We start from the raw sequence: 21,144 nt of genomic DNA on the forward strand, positions 1-21,144 counted from the left end.
TGATTGTGTATTGAATTTCATCTGCCACAGATCAGTCCACTTGCTGACTTCATCTAGCGCAGTTTATTGTTGATCCTTAGCTGCCTCTTCAGACTTGACTACTACCCACATCCACTCCAATTTGATATCATCAGTCCATGTGAGTTTCTGAATTTGTTAATAATGTAAATTAGAAACAGCAGGGATCCCAACACTGGTTCCTAGGACACTGCATTCAGTACTTCCCCAACCCCAACATCACTAACCTAACGAGACAGAAACTTGTAGGTCCAAGTTCCACACTAAGATTTAAGCACATAATCTAGGCTGAAATTCAGTGTAGTACTGTAGGCGTGCCATATTGTTGCAGGGGCCACCTTTCGGTTAAGACATTAAACCAAGGCCTTGTCATGTGGACATAATAGATCCCATGGAACTTTCTTGAAAAGTGCAGATGTCCCGGCCAATATTCATCCAGTAAGCAACACCACCAAACCAGATTAAGTGGTCATTTGTCTTATTGCTTTTTCATAGAATCATAGAAAATTTACGGCACAGAAGGAGGCCATTCGGCCCATCGTGTCCCTGCCGGCCGAAAAAGAGCTATCCAGCTTAATCCCACTTTCCAGCACTTGGTCCGTAGCCCTGTAGGTCATGGCACTTCAAGTGCACATCCAGGTACTTTTGAAATGAGTTGAGGGTTTCTGCCTCTACCACCCTCTCAGGCAGTGACTGCCAGACCCCCACCACCCTCTGGGTAAAAAGAATTCTCAACTCCCCTCTAATCCTTCTACCTATCACTTTAAATTTATGCCCCCTGGTTATTGACCCTCCCCTGCTAAGGAAACTAGGTCCTCCCTGTCCACTCTATCTAGGCCCCTCATAATTTTATACACCTCAATTAAATTTCCCCTCAGCCTCCTCTGTTCCAATGAAAACAACACCAGCCTATCCAATCTTTCTTCATAGCTAAAATTCTCCAGCCCTGGCAACATCCTCGTAAATCTCCTCTGTACCCTCTCTAGTGCAAACACATCTTTCCTGTAATGTGGTGACCAGAACTGTACACAGTTCTCAAGCTGTGGCCTAACCAATGTTTTATACAGTTCTAGCATAACCCCCTGCTCTTATATTCAATGCCTCAGCTAATAAAGGAAAGTTTTCCGTAATGCCTTTTTAACCACCTTATCTACCTGTCCTGCTACCTTCGGGGATCTGTGGACATGCACTCCAAGGTCCTTTACACCTCTCAGAATCCTCCCATTTATTGTGTACTCCCTTGCCTTGTTTACCTCACACTCAGGCACAGACGGGACCTCGGGGTTAATCACTCTTATGGGTGATGTAATCTCCTGTGTACGTCCATTTTATGGGCTGTTCAAAATATAAAATTAAAATTCTCAATTGACAGACATCAGATAGATATTAATGGCCACCAGTCTCAGTGAGAGTGCAGAGCACTGACACAATCACTGGGGCCTGTCCCACTTGTGTGTGACACTACTCCACACCGTAGTACAATCAGTGTGCACAGAATCAGAGCAGAAAGCTCTACACTAATTTTGTGGGACCTTGCTGTATACAAATCGGCTGCTGCTTTTGCCTGCAAAACGGTGACTATACTTCAAAACTAATTCACTGGCTGTGAAGCATCTTGGAATGTAAAAGGCATTGGATAAATACAAGATAGTTCTTCTTTCTTGGCAACTACCCACTGTCTCCTATCTTTCTGCAAATTTCTTATCCATTCCCAGATTTTATGCACTTAGAATTATTTGTGTCAAAGCTTTTGGTTTAGAGACCAAGGGCAGGCCATCCGTATTTTGCTTAATCTCTGCTAAAATTAAAGGTTAACCGTTTAAAAAAAATATTCAGAATGAACGGTGACACTCTGCTGCCACTTCGGTAGAGCCAGAAAGGTGAATTCAAAGCGTTAAAAATTCTTTCAAAAAATCATAAAGTCATGAATACAATGTTGATATTTTCACTTTTCAAGGAAACGATGTAATCTGTACAGACTGTGCATTGCATTACAAAGAGACCCAATGCAGGATTCGCTTGCAGAGCCCGGCAGCAAGAGGACTCAAATTCCGCGGCTCCGCTTCCGTTGATTAGGGGCACGTGAGCGCAAACCACGATTTGGACTGGTCGAAGGGAGCAGGAAAGGAGGGGGGAGGCGGAGGGAAAGATACAGAGAGGAGAGAGGCCAACCTCCCAGGAATGAATGAGTGCACGGACAGCAAGAGGCGGGGAAAAAAAATACGTTAGGTTGTTTTTGTTTATAGCCGGGAAACCTGGACTTGTTCACTGAAGATTTGTTGCCCTCTGCACTAGCCCCGGTGGTAGCTGCTGCTGCAGCAACAACAGCAGCGCTGGGAGCAGGAAGTGGCTGCAAATTAGGCTCCCGCCCCCCCTCTCCCGCCGGGGGCGCTGGAATGCGCCGTGTACCTGCGCTCGAGCTGTGAACAGCGGCGGATGAAGCGCGGGCCCCGCGCAGTGCGGCCGCCTTCACCCCCGAGCCCTCCCCTGGTGTAAAGGACAGTGGGAGGGGGGGTTGGGGGTGGGGGAAGAGAGAGAGAGAGGAAAGGACGGGAGACGAGCAGCCGCCTGCCCCGGCCTTTCTCTGACAGTTATGTGGAGTGTGAGCATCTCCCCTCAGCGACGTGCGGACCATGGAAACTCACGACGTCTCAAAAGGTACAAACTGTGAGGAGCGCCTCACGGTGAGTGCCAACGGCGGCGGCGGCGGCGGCGCTCCGACGAGGCAGCCGGGCCTGGTGTGGGAGCCCAAATACAGCCTGGTGCAGGAGGTAGGCCGAGGCAGCTACGGCGTGGTGTACGAGGCCGTGGTGAGGAAGAGCGGGGCCCGTGTGGCCATCAAGAAGATCCGCTGCGACGCTCCGGAAAACGTGGAGTTGGCCTTGTCCGAGTTCTGGGCTCTGACCAGCCTCAAGCGGCAGCACGAGAACGTGATCCAGTTCGAGGAGTGCGTGCTGCAGCGCAACGGCATGGCCCAGAAGATGAGCCACGGCAACAAGCGCTCCGAGTTCTACCTGCGCCTGGTCGAGACCTCGCTGAAAGGGGAGCGGATCCTCGGGGCCGGCGAGCCCTGTTACCTGTGGTTCGTCATGGAGTTCTGCAACGGCGGCGACTTGAACCAGTACGTCCTCTCCAGGAGGCCGGACTCGGCCGTCAACACCAGCTTCATGCTCCAGCTGACCAGCGCCATCGCTTTTTTGCACAAGAACCACATCGTCCACCGGGACCTGAAACCCGACAACATCTTAATCTCGGAGAAGTCGGGGGTCCCCATTCTCAAAGTGGCCGATTTCGGCCTCAGTAAAGTCTGTGTTGTAGGCGGAGGAGCGGCGAATAACAAAAACGTGAATGTGAATAAGTGCTGGCTGTCTTCAGCTTGTGGCTCCGATTTCTACATGGCTCCGGAGGTCTGGGAAGGACACTACACGGCTAAAGCAGATATTTTCGCTTTGGGGATCATCATATGGGCCATGATTGAACGAATAACATTCATTGATGCTGAAACTAAGAAAGAACTGCTTGGAACCTATGTTAGACAGGGCAGTGAGATTGTACCTGTAGGGGAAGCATTGCTAGAAAACCCAAAGATGGAACTACACATCCCACAGAAAAGGAGAACTTTTATGTCTGAAGGGATCAAGCAACTTATTAAAGACATGTTGGCTGCTAATCCACAGGATCGCCCAGACGCCTTTGAGTTAGAAACTAGGATGGACCAGGTCACTTGTGCTGCATAAATTATCTATTATACAGTGGATACTCTTGTAAAAGGTATACATATAGTAAGCAAAATATTGATTATGCAGGTTTTTAATTATATGCACCACACTTTTGCCTTATCTGGTGTATATAATTGCTTCCTGATTGTAAAGCCCCCCCTTTCATAACTTGCATAAAGTTTTGAAAATTCAGTGTCTTAAAACACTTGTTAGTAACTCTAGATAGTCCCATTTTAATTATTAGTTGAAATTTAAAGAATTAATTCTGTATTCAGAAAACCACCCAAAATTTATTCCCCCTTTTTTGGGAAAAGGGAGACTGTCTTTTTCAGGAGTAAACCTATCAAAGTATTCTATCAAAATATTAGTGTGTATAAAGCAACCCATGTGTGAGATGATTCCCCTCCCCTCCCTTTGCAGCCAAAATAAACTTGGCATGTGCATATGATGCCCCATTAATCATTGTGGCTCCCCAGAACATGAGAATTTTGATTTTTAAATATATCGTGATTATCCCATGTGCTGCCATGACTGTGTGTCGATGGGGAGCTGAGGAGTAATGCTAGAAAATCAAGACAAGAAGGTAGGAGTAGCTGAGTTCGCTCCCAAAAGTGAGTTGTAATGCTATCTATCACAGTGACTCACTCGACAACCCCCTACTTTCAACATCTGGATTAAGTCCCTCGTCTTAATTGAGCACCTGCAGTCTTTGCTCTTGGCATTCAGTATTAAAATTCTATTATTTCGGGCTTCATTATTCACAATAGACACACATCTAGAATTGTCATTTAGACAGTTGTCCTTATTTTACTGGTAAACAATTAAAATCTGTGTACACTATTCACCCAGAATGGTACTTAGTGAATCAAACCTTCTGTTAAGAAAAAAAAAGAAAATGCTGGAAAACACCCAGCTGGTCAGGCAGTGTCTGTCAAGAGAGAGAAACAGAAAACATTTCAGGTTGATGACCTTTCATCAGAACTGTTAAGGATGATTGTTTTGCCTGTAATAGTTTGGACAAATGCTGACATGGGACTTAAACTTTAAATTGGTTCTAATGTGTCCTATTTTCCTCACTTACTAGCAAACATCATGTTTATGGCTTTTTTGAAAAGTCCAGGAATTGTTTTTCTACTGAGCCTTCAGGAAAGCTACTAAAATCCTTGCCTATACACATTCCATATTAGCCCAGATAAATAACTGGAAATATTTATTTTACTGCTATAATTGTAAACTTGTCCAATTGATAGCTATACAACCCTTTTTTAAGGTACATTTAATTTATATCAAAATTTGGAAAATTAAATATTTTATTTGATCTTCCCTGTTCTGGCCAAAAATCTTAATGTTTCTTATGTGACTAAGAATCTATGGTATTCATCTATTTCCCTTCTTCTCAACTCTTTCTCCACCCCTTGCACCTCCCAACAAAACAAAAATGACACTTTGATTGTTTTATGATGGTGTTCATCTTTTTAATTTTAAGAACTTAACCCACAGTAGTTGTGAAGATGTAAAAATATTTTTTGGGGTTTGCACTAAATGATAGCATCACCTGACATACATTAAAAAGCCCTATTTTCCTTATGAGTTCTGGAGTTTTTGTTTAGGCCCATATTATTCTGAAGTGAACTTGTGTACATTTTCCATTTTAACTAGATTCAGTTTATGGGTGGGAAGGGAAAGAAAGGTGGCAGAAGCAAAGTAAATTTTGCCAGCAATATTGATCAGAGGCTATATAATTAAGCTTATAGTAGAGCTGATCACATGAAACTTGGTGATGTCATAAAATAGGTTACTGGTGTCCATTTTGAAAATTAATGTTCCAAACAACGAAAAGGAAGTTACATTGCTGATCTACAAGTTTTAAACGTGTGTGGTGAGGAGGATTGTCTTTTTATTCAGAAAAAAAATGTACACTGACAAAATAGTTGAATATAAGTTGACTTTTGTAAAATCCAGTTTGACGCAGTCATAATTAATTTGGGAGGGGGTAAATGCAGATTCAGTGGACCCAATCTTGAGCAAGTTAAAATTTACCGTCTAAAATCTAATTTATTTTGAGTCAATTAGTGAAATTACTAGAGTAAACCAGTTAGCGGCCATACATCAAGTGGTAAACACTTTTACAGCCTAGAGTGAAACACTAGGTGAGCTTGTGTACCTGTTCCAACTGGATTTGTGTGTAGCTCAGGAAAGTTTTATAGGAGCAGGCCTACTGGCTTGTTAAATATTTACTTGCGTGCAAAAAAATCTCTAACAGTGAGTATATGCTGTTTTTAAAAAAAAAAAATTATTGGATGATTTGCAACATTGGTTTGTTATGAAATTTTTGTTGTGGGAAATTACTTTTGTTCCTGCAAACAACAAGATGGTCAGACCATAAAAGAGTGCTCTGCTTTTGGGAGTCCTGGGGACCTATGAATTTATTTACAATCTGTACCTTTTGACTTGTGCATCACTTTCTTTGTATGCTGTTGCTGAATTTGTTCTACAATATTTCCTCCTGTTGATGTGTGGAAATTTTTTTTCTCAAATGGGGAAATCTGATTTTAACTTTGTTTCACTTGTTTTTATTTTTATTTTTGAAGAGTTTGCTCTTGCACAGAGTGCACACAGTTGAACTCTATAGCTGCTCAACAATGTAGGTAACTTTGATAAACCAGTTAAATTGAATGAGTACGCATTAAGACAAAATCTCAATAAGGATGTGCAGGTGCAACATTTGTGAAATACTTCAGGTAATTGGGTCTCGATTTCCCCAAACTGGATACTTGTGGTCCTGCTTGCTGCAATAGTAAAATTACATATACTGCAGTTGCCAACTTGTATGTTGATTTGCATCAGTATTTGCACTAAGTGGTGGGTAGCCTTGGGAGCAAAAGCCCATAATCTGGATATCAGACTTTGGGTTCGTGCAGCACAGGTATAAGTAGCTTTTTTTAAAACCTCCTACTGTCTTATGCACCAGGAATTGAGCATGCATCAGGCTGGGCATATCCCTGCCATGTGAATTCAATCCATATAAGTTGAGGATAATCATGGGAGTACTTTAAAGTCCTGATCAAAATAAAATGACATTTGCGAAGAGTCATGGTTCCACTAAGTAGTATTTGAAGGTTAAATAGTAGTTCCTATTGTCCCAGACAAGTTTGGAGCAAATTAATATCTGAACCATTTGATTGTGTTTTGTTGCAAGCTTTATGCTCTTTATACTTAAGGCAGTCATTCCATCAGCATTCACTTCTACACTTGGGACTCACCTTGTCTGGCATATCAGTAGGGTAATCACAGGAACACTTTTTGGTCAAAAGATTGAATTTCATTTATCTCCAAGAAATAGTAACAGTTGACATTTTTGAGGAACTATTTAATGTGTATATACTGGGTGTCATCAGTTTTCTAGAATGAAAACTAAGGCAGTATTGTTAATGGCAAGTGTAGTTCTGGCAGATATATAGTTTTGCTATTAATAGCACTTTGCCAACCTTACAGGATCTGAAACCTGTATTTTTTGTGGATCCTGTGAGCTGCTGTTGAGTATTTATTTCCTCATTAATGCAAAGAGCATTTATGCAAGTGCATCTCATTAGAATCCGTTGTTCCTATTACTAAGTTTGGTCAAGTTTTAGCAAGTTGACAAGTTCTTTGCCAAAGTTTCTGCAGAATCATGAAATAGCTCAACTGCTGTTTAACAGAAAATTGCAAACATGTGCAAGACAATGTCAAACATGGCCTCCCAACAAGCCTTGAAGCTACAGTTGAATCATAGAATTTTACAACACAGAAGTGTCTATATGTATTAAAAAAAAAAAATCCTAATATCTCCCTTTTGGCAGTGACCTTAAATTCATGCCCTTTAGTTACTGATTCAACGACCAATGAAAATATTTTATCTTGGTTTACCCTGACATGGCCGTTCATTATTTTGGAAAAATAATCAGATTCCCTCTTGACTGGTTCGTTCTAATCAAGAGAGCCTAGTTTATCTACTATCTTTATAACTTAAGCCTCTGAATCCTGGTATCATCTTGGTAAATCTCTTTCCATTGTCTCCATGGCCTTGACATCGTTCCTAAAGTAAGGCACCCAAAACTTGGCACCATTCTAACTGTTGCTTAACTGTGATTTGCATAGCTTCAGCATTACTACTTTTTGCATTTGCATTGTATCCCCTGATTATTAAAGCTAGGATCATATATGCATTTTTACTGCTTTATCAACTTGTCATCCTACTTCTAAAAGATTTCTGCTATGTGACCTCTTATCAGATGCCTTTTGAAAATCCATGTCGACAACATTCAATGTATTTCATTTATCAATAGTTCGTTCCTCACAACTCTTATTAAATTTGATATATACTACCTGCTTTTTATAAATCCATGTTGGCTGTGCTTAATTAACCTATGCTTTTTAAGTGATTAACTTTTATTCTTCACTATTATTGCCCTGAGACGATTATGCACTGAGACATTAGGCTGACTAGTCTATAGTTACCTGGTTTATCCCTTTATTAAACAGAAATGTTAGATTGGCAACCCTCCAGTCCTTTTGACACAATTGAGTGTGAAAGGTTGTGGTCAGAACCTCTGCTGTTTTCTTTGACTTACATTCTCATCCTAGGATGCATGCCATCAGGGCTCAGTGCCTTTTCCACTTTGTATACCACCATTAGTTTTCAGTACTACTTCTTTGTCAATGGTTATCCTATCAAGTTGCTCCCCTGCCATCTTTTAAAGCCTTTCATTCATTTATTCCCACTACCATGTGCTTCTATGAAAACTGAGGCGCACAGTACTTGTTTTGTGTCATGGTCATTTTTTTAACCCTCCGTAGTAGGATGGCATTAGCTTTTCACTTGATATTGAATGGATAAGTTAGGAGCTTTTTGGGATGTGTCCCGTTGGCTCCACTGCATATCTAACTATTGAATCGCACTAAGCCATGTCAGATTTTGTACTGTAACTTACTTATGGCCCCTTTTATGGTTTGACTTAACCTGAATATTTTAGACTGCACCCTCCTGCTTTTAAGAAAACTGCAAAAAGGGTGCTGTTTTGCATGAAAAATGCAAAGTTTTACTTGGTGCATTTTAGTCCAAAGTATAGGGAAAATACCTGCTCATATTGGAATCAAGAGCACCTGAATTTCTTTTGAAAGGAAAAGTTACAGTGGTAACCCTTCTACAGGATATTCAGGCAGTGAAGAGAAAGGTCTGTTTTCACAAAGATCAGAACATTTCTCAATTCAGTGTAGATTGAGACATAACCAATTCATAGTGATTCTATTTAGCCTTATGTTAGGCATTTGGTAAAGGTGAAGAATGTAGCACTGGCACATTTTATTTGTGGCCTACTTTCAGATCACTTAAAGCATTGACTTATTTCAGCAGGGAGATTTACAGTCATTCAGTGTGCCACCTAAATGGGATTCTAGAATTGGTGGAAGCTACATATGTGATGCCTGATGCAAAACTTTTCATGAAATGCATGTAGGAGATATTTTCTTGTGCCATGGTTATTGCTCTACATTATATCAAAATGGCAACTTACTATCTTTCAGTAGTACTTTTGAGGTAAATGTTCTCAGCAGGTTGTTGCTGCAGTCTTTAGTCATATCTTTCGTACTAGTGACTAATGCCTCTGGTTGCTCTTGAAATCCAGGAAGAGTTGATTTGTATTAACTGTCCAAAGCGCATTTGCTTCATATAATATGCTTTCAGCAGGATGGTGTACAGCTGATGGGTATGCTGGATATTGAAGATACATTTATCAATTTTTCAAAATTCTGTTTTTAAAAACCGTAATCTTTTCAACACTAACAGTTTTAATTAATTAAGGGTTAACTGACTTTTTATAGTCTTATATTCAGGAGTTCCTACATGGTTGAAGAAATTGTCTCTTCCTCTTTCCTCATTGACCCCACCTCCCCCAAAGCCAAGCTAATCCATTTCTACTTCAACCACCAACTCTTGATAGAACTGCTCTCACTGCTTGCCTGGTACACTTTTTGAAGTTTCCCATGCAGCAATAGTTGGTCATATTGTTGACACCCCTGCCCCAATATGACTGTAATTTCCACACTGATCCTGTGATTCATCTTGATGGCAGTAGCCATTTTTCTGGTATCCATTGTAGTTATCTACCTGTTTGGTCATTCCATTTGTGTAGTAGGGAACATTTGCTACAGCTTTCCAGTTGTCCATTTATCTATTACACTCCCACAAAAAAAGAAAAGGTGGCTTTTTGGGCATATCTTTTACAGGTGGTATACCCCAAATTAGCATTTCAAATCATAGGGGAGCTCTGATAATAGGTATAAATACAATAGGGGAGATTTTCCTGGATCTGCGCCCAGGTGCATTGGATCACCTGAATGCAGTGAATATTAGGAAATTTAGTAGTATGTGCCTGTAAAGAACCTGCTTGATCATTTCCCCTTCAATTTATATTAATTTAAGGAAAAATTAGGGGAGGTTCCTTTACAGGCATGTGCTCTGGCCTGACCATTTTTCCAATATTTGCTACACCCAGGTGATCCAGTGTGCCTGGGAACAGACCCAGGAAAATCTCCCCTGATATCTTTGCCTGGAACTGATCTTCCCAACGTGGAAAGGGCAAGATTGTGTGTTGGTCTAAAGTGCTCCAGTTTCACTTATTGTCAGACTGACTGGTATTCATGTTTATCATTATACTTGTTACGCTTGTGTATATATAGTATGACAAGTTGCCCATCCACAGCTTATTCCCTTAACTAGGTCAAGAATAAGCCAACCAGTAATCACCTTTTGGAAGTGGTGGTCGTGGACAATTTTTTTTTTATTCCAATCGTATCGAGTCATCTTTGGTTTGCCTCTAATTATCTATGTGGAAGAACTAAGCTCCAACCCATTTTGCATACAATGGAAATATGGAAACAAATGGAGCAGTAATGAAATACTCCCGAAAGCGTTGTCCTTTTTGCATGACCCATGAGGCAAAAGTCTGCTTCCATTCACATAAACCATGAAATGTTTATTAAATAACCAAAAAAATTTATAGGAAATAGCCTGTTTCCTATTCTGAATGCAAATTTTCAAAGCTTTTAAGGGTTGAGAACAATTGGTGCAAAATGTATTGCCATGGTGAATTATAATTTTGTGGTGAAATGTAAAATCATAACATGAAGTCTTTAATTTTTTTGCCTTGTAGTGCAACCGAACAGCCCACATCCAGTTGCATCTGGAATAAATCTTTTTCTGCCTTAAGTGCTTAGTAGTAACAATATTTGGCAGTGGGTTTTGATTTAAATCTGTAATTATATGTGGGCATGTTTTAAAATGTTTGTGGTAGTTTAATAATTGCTTGGGTTCCCATTCCACCTATTGAGTACCTTTGTTTAGTTGGAGACTTCTGGAGGGTTGTCTTGACTGTTTACATACATGCTGAAAAGGAGGAAATCATTAAGTTTTGGGTTGAAACCAAAATTGCTTGTGTTGGGTAGAAACTATTTTAGATTTCATGTTTTTGTTGTAATCATAACCGAGATCAGAACAGAAATCAATCTCTGTTTAGCAATTCTAACACTTAATGTATCAGATGTTGTAATTACAGATTGCTAATTTTAACATTGACTTGCAGTTATTACAGTTATGTAGTGTAGAAATGGGTGCTGATTTTGCATGCTGCATTGGTTTTCAGCATTCCTAGTCAAAAGACAGGATATTCTAGCAAAGATCACACTAATACAGTTTTTAATTATGGCCTCTATAGCTTTATTGTCCAGCAAGTTCATGTATTGTATAATCTGCTTTCAAATACAATCTCATTTTATAAACAATATCTTTCTTTTCATTTCAGGCTGGATAAATTGGAACATGAGCTTGCTCTCAAGAATGGATGGAACTTTTAACGGAAATTAAACTGAACAGCTTCCTTAGAATGTACAGAGATTGGAGACTTGCTGTATTTAGAGCTTCAGCAGTAGCTGATGTCAGGACAGGGAAAGCTATGCAATTAAATTGCTAGGATTTTTTTGGGGGGTGGGTGTTTGCCATGCAATAAACTTGTATTTACACTATTTGATTGTACCTTCACTTTATCTGATTAAATGGTGTGTCCTTGAAGATTTAATTGGGTGGATTGAATTCTTAAAGATGTATGACCCTGTGTTGGTAACTTTGTTTTATGTAAAGCATTAGATGTTGGCAAGAATTTGAGCAGCTGCACTTAAATGCCAGTATGATTTATTTTAAAATGATCAGCATGAGTGACCGGAGTGCCTTAAATTATTTTGTTAGATTCATTGATGCTAAACAGAATCTGAGGAACTTTAAAATGTGTATGTTTTTTGTTCTGAGATAATGTATTGGGGAGCCAGTTTCTGATATGGCCTGGGTTGACGTCTTTCTGATGGGCTGAAAACTGAGCAGAGGTTAGTTCCATTGTAAAATCAGTAGCTCCTTTGAATGAAATACTGAATATAGAACGTAGCCATTTGGAAACTGAAGCTAAACACTTGTGGTGGTCCTCCCCACTGCCCCCCCCCACCTCACTTAGTGATATTTGGCAAATGGCAGCTGAAACTTTGGGTCAAGTAGGGTCTGGTATTTGGAACCTGGGCTTGAGACTGGACTAATGGAAATTGTCTTCACTCTCACCTTAAAGGATCTTGAATGCAGTGAAGTTTGAATGGTCTCATCCTAGTTGTGTGTGTGCTCTGTGACCACAGTAAAGACTACCACTGTCACTCTTGCAGGTCATTAGGATGACTGGTGTGGGAAATGGAAAATTCATGCTGGTGTGTGGATATTCTTAAAGCACATTCTTAAGGTTTTAAGCTCCATTGATCAGAGACTCTGTCTGGCATGGAATCTCACTTCACTGGAGCGCAAATCTGAGATTCAGATGTGGCGGTGAGCACCCTTGTTTGCAACAGTCCCAATTTTCCACCCACATGGCCAGAAAATAGAGTGCTCTGAGTCAGGTGTGCCAACCTCCTCATCAGGAACGGAGTCTCAATTTTGGTACTGTTGTCTACTGCTGTGCAATAACTGATCTGGGAGTTCTTGATGCTGATACTATGTACCAAAGTAGAAAAGCTTAGCCCTTGAATCATTCTTCAACACAAAAGGGTAACCTGAAATCCTAGTATAACTGGCAAGTCTAGTAAAAAAGTTCTCCCATTTTATTTTTTGCCACTAGCTCGAACACCGATATTATGGAGGCTGGCTCTCCAAAGCATTCTTTAAGGGTTCTCAGTACTAAAGTTGCTACTGGAGTGAAAGCTGTGACTTGATCAACCAGGATATGCAGATGCCATAAACTCCAGCTGCTTGAAATCTGGTGAGAGATGAACCAATTTTGGCACATTTCCACTGAAGTTCAGTGATCACATTCTAACTGTTTAGTCTCCCTCTGTAATGTCAAACAATTTCAGTACATTACTTTTCAAAATTGCAAAATCAGGATCACTTTTTTTTAGAAAGAAGGAGATGTTTATGAATTTAATATTGGAGCATGAACAATTTCTAAGAGCATTCAAGGTTTGAGTATTGGATTCTTGGTGGGATGGTGTAGACAAAACATATTTGGAAACCATTTCAAATTCTAGTTTTATATAAAATAAAGTTTATATAAATATGGTAATAGGTGGCATTCATTTTTCAGCATGTAATATGAAGTAATTTTGAAAACTTTCCAAGTTCAATTGTAAAGTCATTCATCTCCCTTTTGTCCATAAATGATCTGCAAACATTTTTTTTGAGAAAGTGGTCATTTTTATTCCATAGCTGTATAAAATGATGTGGATGTATAGCTTGCATTTAGCTACAGATGGCTTTTCTTAAACCTGCAGCCAAAGCACTGCAATATATTAGTTTATCACAGCAACCCTTGAGGTGTAATGCAGCTTAAAAAAAAATTGGCACAGTTGGCCACTAGATGTGAAGAAGTTTTAAAAACAAATTGCCAACATGAGTTTGCCACGTTTTCAGAGATCAAGCAAAACACTATGATCTAAACAAAATTGTTCAGCACAAATTTTCCCCCAAGTAATGGAATGGAGAAATTGCAAGATTATCATCTTTAGGGGTTCAGATGTTCATTTATAAATGGAGGTTGGAGATTCTGGATTTAACTTTGACCGCTCATTTCTACGAATTAGTAATAGATGCAAAATGTTAAGTGAGACATTACTGTATTTACTGAAAACTATTAGCATTGTTAAAATTATTACTTAATATTTCCCTGAAAATGCACCTCCTATATTAAAATCTACTAAGATTGGAAGAGAGTTAATCCACTAGCAAAATAGCAGATCATTAGCATCTCATTGCTCATGTGGATTGGGATCCATGCCCTGTGTACTGATCCTATAGCCTAGGTATTAGTGTATGTTGCTGATTAGTACTTAGGGCTGAGAGAAACTGATCTGCGATGCTGCAGTGAGGGTCTTGGCTTGATGGGCCTCCACTTGTATTAATTGGTGTTTTTTCCCCCCAGTTTGGACAGGTGAAGTGACAGGCCTCCCAACTTGCTGATGAGGGAAAAAGATCATAACGGTGCACTCTTTACCCCTCCCCACCCACTGAAAACATTAGTACTATTTTGTGCTGAAAGTATTTTTTAAAGTAGCAATTTAATGTTGTCAGTTCTGGTGTGTATTTAGAGTGTGATCTTGGAAAGTTAAATTTTAAAATATGTATTTGTTTTGTAAATGTGGGCCAATAATTCCTACAGTTGTAAAATATTGTCTCTACTAAGTAATAGGTAGAGTTCAAGGCACATTGCATTGCAGATTGCTTTCTTTTAAAAAAAAACTTACAAAACTGCCAAAAGTGTCTGGGGGAAAAAAAAATCAGTTTACTAAACCCACAAATGCTCCAATACTTTGACCTTGAGGTACTTTTAAAATTGTGAAATCAATGCAGTTTTTTTATGACATTGCTTGCTTGTGTTCACAGGTTCAATGTGACCATTAGAAAACGTCAGGAAATGAGCCAAATTTTAAACTTGTATATTCAGAGGCTGAATTGGAAAAACAAGATGTGAAACATGTACAGTAAAAGTTATTGAGGCTCCCTTTCTCTAACTTCTGTTCAATTAGAAGAACTTCGTCTCAATTACTAACATTTTTGCCTGACTTGCTATAATTACAGGGTAATTGATCTTAAGGCATAAAAATGTAGTGCTTTGCTTTTTGCCGTGCAAAGTTAATGTCCTTCCTGTAGTTTTAGCAAAAGTTTTTAAAAATTGCACAATAAAGGCAAAAGAAGGTTGTTGCATTCAAGGAAGCTGGCACTTGCATATTGAGACCAAATTCAAACTGAAGTTCTTCACAATGAAATTGCAGTGCTCGTTAATCCATGAATGCAGATTGTCATTGTTTAATGTGCTGTCCTCTACCATTTAGCTTGTGTAATCGCATGGACATGTTATTACAAATCTTTTTTTTGCAGCCTCAGCAGCTGAAAATGCAGAAAAAATTGTCTATTTTGTAGATGAGCTGCTGCCCTTTTCAAAGTTACTTGGGAATGTGATTCTATGTGGAAATAATAGGGGGGGAGGGGGGTGGGGGAGAGAAAATGAGGGAACAGATTCTGGGAGCATTTTGAACTGGGACAGAATGCTAGTTGTGACTGAACATTTGGGACATGTTTACTGAAGCGTCGATATGTGGTTTACAGAAGGATTTGCTTCAAGAGAATCCTCGTTTGTTTCTACCTCGTATTCAGGGTGTCACCCAAGTCGTGTTGGATGATGTAACATTGCTTGTTCTCTCTGTATGGTTGGTTCGCCCTCTTTTACTTGCAAATTCATTTCATTTGATGGTCTCCAAGAACCTTTACACTTCTATGCAATTTTTATGTATTCAGATTTGAAACACTGTAATGGTATCACAATCTCAATATTTATGCTGGTCCCTCTGCATGGAGCACATACATTGTTGTGGACCAATATTTGAAAGTTTTTTGATTTTTGTATTTAACATTGATTTGTAGTTTGGACTGGAGCCATTTGAATATTAGTTCAAATGATTTGTCTTAGGAAGAATATTTGACATTCATTGCATTTGTTATTTCAGCAATAAAGGGTTTAAAATGTCTTTTTTGATTGGGGTGATTGTTTTAATTTTTTGTAAATGTACAATTTTCTAGTCCTTCCTACAGAATTTAAATGAAAAATTCTGTAACTTATCTAATCAAAGTATTATCAATCCATTTGTTGGAATTATTTAAACTCCAACACAGCACCTATGTAGCCAGTTCCCACTCAATAGAAATATGTGTTGCACGTGGTTTTCAATCTGCAAATGGTTTGCAGGCAAAATGGCTTTTGGACTACTCACTACCTTGCATGACTAAAATCATGCAGGCTGTAAAACTGTTTACAGCAGTCCACTTGATACTCTGGAGATGGGAGCTGGCAGTCCAGGAAATCCTGTTCTACTTGCATCCTGGCAGAAAGTCACTGCTGTGTCTGACTTCTGGGAGAATTTAACTCCCATATGAAAGAGAATGGTTCTTCATAGAGCAGGTTGAAAAGGTACCACTCAACTTAGAATTGTTATTGGAGAACTTTTTGGTGTAAGACGAAGTTTCATTTGGGAACAAAAATGCTATGGTTGCTAAATGGTTGGGTTCAGAGACTTGAGTATGCAAGAAGTCTGCTACCACTACCTCCCTTCTTCATAGTCAAGTTAGAAGTAGTAGAATGACTTTCAACAATGTTTTTTTTATATATAGTGCTGCTTACATGCAAAAGATGTCTGAGCTGTTCACAAGAAGGTAAACATATAGTGGACACCAAGCATGGGGAAAGGGTAGAGAGGCTATGATGGGGAGCTGAAACCACAGACAAGGCTTTTGAAAGCAGGGAGTATTCACAAGGCAGAGGGAATGGAATAGGAGCTTAATGGTTGAGGTGCTGTAAAGGGAGCAAAGGTTGAGGAAATGTCTGGTGTTTGAGGAATGGAGGATGTATGCAGGGACTTGAGGCAGGAGATCATTTAAACTAGGTTGGAATGAGGCCATGGGGTGATTTGAAAACAAAGATGAGAGCTTTGATATTGACACAATGGGATCTTGGATGAAGGAATTTGGGATGTGGGCTGCTGGATTTTGGATGAGTTGAACCTGGTGGAAAGTTGATATGGGGAGCCCTGATACAGAAGTATGAAAAAATGAGGATATGGACTATCCTTTTGGAAGCAGCGGGGGAGAGGGGTTGGAGGTGGAAGAATATGGTTTTGGTGAAGGAACAGATCTGGGGGAGGCAGTTGAGCTTGCTTAGGCAGGACAGCAAGGTTGTGCATTTCCTGACTCAGCTGGGGAGGATAATGCAGCTGAAAATAATCGCACTGTCTTTCTCCCTCCTTGCGCCCCCCCTCACCCCACCTTATCAACAGTTGAGACGTCATCACGTCAAACTTGAATGAGGGAAAACAAAGTTCTGCTGTTCATTTTCTAGGAACTTTTTTTCTGACATTTGGCTTTGGAATTCCACTGAAGTAGTATTGGCTTTGATGAGAAAAATGATTTGTCTTAAGATGTGGAGTGTTTCCATAGCAAACCAAGGGAATCTGCTAGCCTCAAGAAAATTTTAAGTCATGGTGGGGGAATTTATCCACAGTTTTAAATGATCTACCTACAAGATTCAAATGATTGTCTTCCACAGATTATTTAGGCAGTAGGCCAGGAAGGGCCACTTACCAGTTTCTCAGTATGCATACTTGTGGGTATAAAACTTTGTCAAAGGCACATGTGGATAGAGTAAAGCTACTGTTATATAATACTCCCATGTCTCTTTCTCCTCTTTTCCCCCCCCACCCCCACCCCCAAAAAAAAAATTGATATCCTTGGTTCAAGAAGTGCTTAGCAACAGCAATAATATGATTGCAGTAACTCCCTATCTACCACAACTAAGATGTTTGGATGCATAGCGTTCTCTCTTGGATCTATGCAAAAAATGTTCTGATTAAGGAAGTTGGGATTCCTTGTGAACTGAGACAAATTGCAGTGGTACCTTCACAGGGTTTCTTTTTATATGTGCCTTTGGCTTTGATTTGGCTGCTTTACTTCATGCCCATGCTTGTTAAATATTTGGCTCCTCGCTTCAAAAAGACCAGGGTAAGCCAGGAAATTATGGGCCACTTAGTCTTACTCCAGTTGTTGATAAACTACTAGAGCCTATAATATGGGGTGACACTTAGGCACTTGGAGAAACCTCAATTAACTGGGGACAGCCTGTACATATTTGTAAAAGGCAATTTATGCTTGACTAACCGAATAGAATTCTTTGAAAAAATAACATGAATAAAGGAAATGCATTGGATGTGGCTTGTATGGATTTTCAAAAAGCATACTACATAAGTGTTTCAGCAAAGACCCATAGAAATTTATAGCTCATCATATCTGTGCTAGCCCTTTGTTAGAGCAATCCAAAACTAATGGCCATGGAACTTCCTCTGCCTCAAATGCTCGGGGCAGTGTCCTCGGCCCAACCATCTTCAGCTGCTTCATCAATGACCTTCCCTCCATCATAAGGTCAGAAATGGGGATGTTCGCTGATGATTGCACAGTGTTCAGTTCCGTTCGCAACCCCTCAAATAATGAAGCAGTCCGAGCCCATGTGCAGCAAGACCTGGACAACATCCAGGCTTGGGCTGATAAGTGGCATAGAATCATAGAATCATAGAAGTTACAACATGGAAACAGGCCCTTCGGCCCAACATGTCCATGTCGCCCAGTTTATACCACTAAGCTAGTCCCAATTGCCTGCACTTGGCCCATATCCCTCGATACCCATCTTACCCATGTAACTGTCCAAATGCTTTTTAAAAGACAAAATTGTACCCGCCTCTACTACTGCCTCTGGCAGCTCGTTCCAGACACTCACCACCCTTTGAGTGAAAAAATTGCCCCTCTGGATCCTTTTGTATCTCTCCCCTCTCACCTTAAATCTGTGCCCCCTCGTTATAGACTCCCCTACCTTTGGGAAAAGATTTTGACTATCGACCTTATCTATGCCCCTCATTATTTTATGCCAGGCAATGACTGTCTCCAACAAGAAAGAGTCTAACCACCTCCCCTTGACATTCAATGGCATTACCATTGCCGAATCCCCCACCATCAACATCCTGGGGGTCACCATTGACCAGAAACTTAACTGGACCAGCCATATAAATACTGTGGCTGCAAGAGCAGGTCAGAGGCTGGGTATTCTGCGGCGAGTGACTCACCTCCTGACTCCCTAAAGCCTTTCTACCATCTACAAGGCACAAGTCAGGAGTGTGATGGAATACTCTCCACTTGCCTGGATGAGCGCAGCTCCAACAGCACTCAAGAAGCTCGACACCATCCAGGACAAAGCAGCCCACTTGATTGGCACCCCATCCACCACCCTAAACATTCACTCCCTTCATCATTGGCGCACAGTGGCTGCAGTGTGTACCATCCACAGGATGCATGCAGCAACTCGCCAAGACTTCTTCAACAGCACCTTCCAAACCCACGACCTCTACCACCTGGAAGGACATGAGCAGCAGGTACATGGGAACACCACTACCTGCACTTTCCCCTCCAAGTCACACACCATCCCGACTTGGAAATATATCGCCGCTGGGTCAAAATCCTGGAACTCCCTTCTTAACAGCGCTGTGGGAGAACCTTCACCACACGGACTGCAGCAGTTCAAGAAGGCGGCTCACCACCACCTTCTCAAGGGCAAGTAGGGATGGGCAATAAATGCTGGCCTCGCCAGCGATGCCCACATCCGTGAACAAATGAAAAAAAAGGTGCCTTGCTTTTTGTGGTATATATTAATGTTTTGGACTTGAAAGTTGGGGGCTTGAACAAGTAGTTTGCAGATGATACAAAAATCGGCCAGGTGGGTGATAGTGAGGAGGAATGCTGTAGACTACAGGAAGATATCAATGGACTGGTCAGCTGGGCAGAAAAGTGTCAAATAGAATTCAATCCAGAGAAGTGTGAGATAATGCATTTGGGGAGGGCAAACAAGGCAAGGGAGTGCACAATAAATGGGAGGAACAAAGATACCTTGAAGTGCATGTCCACAGATACCTGAAGGTAGCAGGACAGGTAGAAAAGGTGGTTAAAAAGGCATACTGGATACTTTCCTTTATTAGCTGAGGCGTAGAATATAAGAGCAGGAAGGTTATGCTAGAACTGTATAAAACATAAGTTAGGCCACAGCTTGAGTACTGCGTACAGTTCTGGGCACCACATTACAGGAAAGATGTGTTTGGACTAGAGAGGGTACAGAGGAGATTTATGAGGATGTTGCATAGGCTGGAGAATTTCAGCTATGAGGAAAGATTGAATCGGCTGGGATTGTTTTCTTTGGAACAAAAGAGGCTAAGGGGAGACTTATTTGAGGTATATCAAATTATGAGGGGCCTAGATAGAGTGGATAGGAAGGACCTATTTCCCTTAGCTGAGAGGTCAATAACATGGGACATAGATTTAAAGTAATTGGTAGAAGGATTAGCGGGGAGCTGAGGAAATTTTTTTTCACCTAGAGGGGGCGGAGGTCTGGAACTCACTGCCTGAAAGTGTGGTAGAGGCAGAAACCCTCAACTCATTTAAAAAGTACTTGGATGTGCAGTTGAAGTGCTGTAACCAACAGGGTGACAGACCAATTGCTGGAAAGTGGGATTAAGCTGGATAGCTCTTTTTTGGCCAGCATGGACACGATGGGTTGAAAGGCCTCCTTCTGTGCCATAACTTTCTATGATTCTATGATAAGATGGCCAGAGCCTCTGCCATTACCTGTCTTACTTTGTTCAACAAACTAGGGCGTGTGCCACCATGGACAGTGATTTATCCACCTTGAGTTCTGCTAATTTTGTCACAATCAATTCCTTTTCTACAATTATTTTTAAAATCTATTCTGCGTGCTTCTCTAGTACACCTACATTCTCACGACCATCATTATTTGGAAAAGCTGACACAAAATATTTACTTAATATGTATCTTTCCCATTCCTTCATCCTCTACCATGAGATGTCCCCCCTTCATCCGGAACAGTCCTATTTAACTGTTTACTTTTAATGTGTTTTTAAAAACCCATACCATTTTGTTTTAAATGCTTTGTGTAGTCACCTACAAGCACTTACTCTTTCTAATTCCTCCTCCTTTTGATGCAGTTTTTATTTTACTGTTTTTCTTGTCATTTTTTTAATCCTTTTCCTCCTCTAGATTCACCAAGATGTTACCAGATGTGAGGGGTTATAGTTACGAAGAGAGACATGCGAGGTTAGGGCTTTTTCACTGGAGCCAAGAGGTTAAGGGGTTACCTGATGGAGATCTTCAAGATTATGGAGGGTTATGATAAGGTAGATAGATGTTTTCCTCTGGTTAGAGAGACTAGAAGGTATTACATATATAAGACAATCACAAAAAGAATTA

The 21,144-nt window shown here is 40.5% G+C and overlaps 1 protein-coding gene across 1 annotated transcript; it reads left to right on the forward strand.

Annotated features, from left to right (window-relative positions):
- The first annotated feature begins 2,162 nt into the window (after nt 1-2,162).
- On the forward strand, nt 2,163-15,821 carry stk35 (serine/threonine kinase 35). The gene is made up of 2 exons (XM_068000571.1): nt 2,163-3,789; nt 11,576-15,821. Exon 1 carries the CDS (start codon nt 2,652-2,654, stop codon nt 3,753-3,755), a length of 1,104 nt encoding a protein of 367 aa, XP_067856672.1. The 5' UTR covers nt 2,163-2,651; the 3' UTR covers nt 3,756-3,789; nt 11,576-15,821.
- Nucleotides 15,822-21,144: the final 5,323 nt, after the last annotated feature.

This window comes from Heptranchias perlo, chromosome 19 (assembly GCF_035084215.1).
Source record: "Heptranchias perlo isolate sHepPer1 chromosome 19, sHepPer1.hap1, whole genome shotgun sequence".
In the NCBI taxonomy this organism is placed as follows: Eukaryota; Metazoa; Chordata; class Chondrichthyes; order Hexanchiformes; family Hexanchidae; genus Heptranchias; species Heptranchias perlo.

Coding starts and splice junctions, on each gene's coding strand:
- stk35 (XM_068000571.1), top strand. CDS start 2,652: ATGGAAACTCACGACGTCTCAAAAGGTACAAACTGTGAGGAGCGCCTC.